Source organism: Notothenia coriiceps, unplaced genomic scaffold (genome assembly GCF_000735185.1).
Source record: "Notothenia coriiceps isolate Sejong01 unplaced genomic scaffold, NC01 NC01_scaffold00018033, whole genome shotgun sequence".
Taxonomy (NCBI): Eukaryota; Metazoa; Chordata; class Actinopteri; order Perciformes; family Nototheniidae; genus Notothenia; species Notothenia coriiceps.
In genome coordinates this window covers 1-2,980 of record NW_011350734.1, presented here as the reverse complement: position 1 = coordinate 2,980, position 2,980 = coordinate 1, and the positions used below count along the sequence as shown (strand labels likewise).

The window sequence follows — 2,980 nt, the reverse complement described above, 5'->3', positions numbered from 1 at the left end:
TCGTGCCACGGGACCGATACCGACCTTGTGCCCCTTTCCCGATGTCCGCGAAGTAGTTCGCCGCAAACGTGACTGTCGTCAACACCTGGCGTGACATATATAGTGTCTCTCCGTGAGCGCAGTTTCGTCGACTCACACCTCGAATTGACGTGGCAAAACAGGGGCTACAATATTGGGGTGGGCAGTTAATTGGTCCACGCAGTCCTCCCATTTCATTTCGGCTTCACTCAGACAGGTGTCGATTATTTTTGAACAGTTCATCAGCTGTTGCTCTCTTTCGGACATAGTTGCAAAATAGCAAATCCTCGCTCAGCTCATCTGTATCCACGTATCTGACATATACGCAATTAAAGGTGGGGTAAGTAAGTTTCAGAAACCGGCTCGAGATACACTTTTTGTTATATTCCATGGAATTCTCTTAACATCCCGATAGCAATGAATATCTTAAGTGCTTTGACAAAAAATCCATAAAAAAATGTCATCTGTGGAACCCGTAATACTGTAAAAACTACAACCAATCCGTTTAGCCGGATTGCCGCCCTGTCTGTCAGCCTTCCATCTCGTGCACGCACAAATGTATCTCGTGCCCTCATTGGGCGTGCCGTCATTGGGCGTGCATTGCAGCAGTACTTCAATGACTCGCCAGCAACAGGCGGCCACATTCACCATGGTAGAGTTAGGTTCAACAACGTCTACTGGTCGCAAAAGAAAAAATGTAACGGAGCAAATTAAGAACAAAAAGAAAGTGGAAACTAGAAGAAGTCAAACCAGAGTGAATATCGGAGTTGCTTTGGCTGTATAGTATTGCTAACCTAGATGTGTTTAGCTTTGCCTGATATGTAACGTTACTGCAGCCTGCTCTCGCGGAGGAGGTGCTCTGTAAGGAAGTCTGAAGGAAGGGGCGGATTCTTTTTGGCTGTGTACTTTCAAATTTTAATGCACTCGAGCTGGTTTCTGAAACTTACCTACCCCACCTTTAAGATGTATGCTGGACTTGATAATAACCACATTTCGGTGATAATAATGACTTTCTTTACAATTTTTCGAGGCACTTTTTTGTGTGTCTTGACCTTTTCTGAGCAAATCTGTTGTCAGAAAAATACGAGTACATTACGGCCTGACATTGATGTCTCTGTTTTTTTCGAATGGAATTTGGAGGCAGTGTCTTATGGATAAATGATTGATATAACCCTCTCCAGGCTCAACGATGGCATGTTGGCAATGATCCCTTCGGTCGCCAGTGGCTGTCGGGCGATGTCGTCGGTTGTATGATCGACCTGACTGATAATAACATCATGTTCACACTCAACGGAGAAATGTTGATCAGTGACTCGGGCTCAGATATGGCGTTCAAAGACATCGAGATTGGTGAAGGTAAGAGCCATAGTACCTTATTTGATCAGAATAAGTAGCAGTAACGGAAAGTAGCTGGACGATTTTGGCTGATATCGCAATGATATGTCATTTTTCGATATCAGAGTGAAGAACCATTTTGTGTGTGATCTGTACAAAACAAGTCTTTAGATTAATGTTTATATGCCAGGACTTCTCTCCACAGCTCCACAGTACGCCTTTCCAGTATTTTTTACATATTTTGGCTTTAGCGAATATTGTACTTACTGCGCATTTGATAGAACCATGATTAATTGTGCAACACTAACAGGAAAACAATATTTCCAAAAACGTATTTGGGTTTATTCTGTATACATTTGTATGAGATATCAGCACAAATGTATAGTAATCAGAAAATAACTTTCCCTATAATTAATTCCTGTGGTTTCACTCATCAGGTTTTATCCCAGTGTGTGCGCTGGGCCTGGGTCAGGTTGGCAGGATTAATCTCGGACAGAATGTCAGCAGCCTGCGCTACTTTGCCATCTGTGGCCTACAGGAAGGTTTTGAACCTTTCGCCATCAACATGAAGCGAGACATCACCATGTGGTTCAGTAAAAGTCTGCCCCAGTTCGTGCCTGTACTCCACGACCACAATCATATTGAGGTAATAACTCAGTCACCCTTTTAATTATATAAGAAGCTTGACATGTGAAAACTGATAATCTTTTTACCTTTAAACCTATTGTCTCCCAGATCTCCCGTGTGGATGGGACGGTGGACAGCGCCCCCTGTCTGAAGCTGACACACAGGACCTTTGGCTCGCAGAACGCCAACACTGACATGATGTTCCTCAGACTCAGCATGCCGGTCCAGTTCCACGAGACCTTCAAGATCACAGCAGGCACAACCCCTCTCACCCGGGCCCTCACCATACCTGAAGAGGAGGTGATAGTGGTGGAACCCGACTCAGAGTTTGAGGTTCTGAAAAGGTCTGCTGGCCGCAAGGAGCAGGAGGACGACAAGAAGGAGCCGTCTGTGGCGAAGGAGCTCTCCATGGAGAATGAGAAGGACTCAGTGTCGGAAAAGGGAAAGAAAAAAGGGTAAGTGTGGCAGGCTGTTTCTTTGAGAGAAGAGGAACAAGCCTGCAGAGTATTTAAGGTGGGAAGCATTAATTCAGTGGGTGTATAATGAGAACTGGATACAGCATCAAAGGGTTGGCCTCATTCATTGTTATGAGAGTTGGTCAGTGGTGCCGAAAGCAACGAGGGCCTGACTTCCAAGAACATAAATGCCATCCTCCTTATCAATGGGGCCCAGAGAGCAGGAGTCCTGCCTCTAATCTGCAGATTTGGCTTTTAGGATATTTTAACTTAAAGGGGACCTATCATGCAAAATGCACTTTTTGATGTCTTTTATACATAAATATGTGTCCCCGGTGTGTCGGGGAACTCACGCAGCGTCATAAAATAAAATCCTTTTTCTTTTCCTCCGTACCCAAATCTTTTAAAAACGGGGTTTACGTACTGTAACCCAGCTTCTATGAGTATAGGCGCAGCCCTCTAAGGCTATCGCTATTGGGCAATCCCACTGCGCATGCGCAGCACTGACAGACTTAAGCCATGCCCACCTATGACGTAGGCCCCAC

At 45.0% G+C, this 2,980-nt stretch overlaps 1 protein-coding gene across 1 annotated transcript in view; it reads left to right on the top strand.

Moving 5' to 3' along the window:
* Positions 1-2,435, top strand: part of LOC104950797 (ryanodine receptor 1-like) — a gene marked incomplete at its 3' end in the record, with an annotated part of 15,342 nt that extends 12,907 nt beyond the window's left edge. The window contains exons 13-15 of the mRNA XM_010777362.1: positions 1,200-1,374; positions 1,791-1,999; positions 2,089-2,435. Coding sequence (XP_010775664.1) covers positions 1,200-1,374; positions 1,791-1,999; positions 2,089-2,435 — 731 coding nt within the window. The remainder of the gene's footprint in view (positions 1-1,199; positions 1,375-1,790; positions 2,000-2,088) is intronic.
* Between the last annotated feature and the right edge of the window lie 545 nt (positions 2,436-2,980).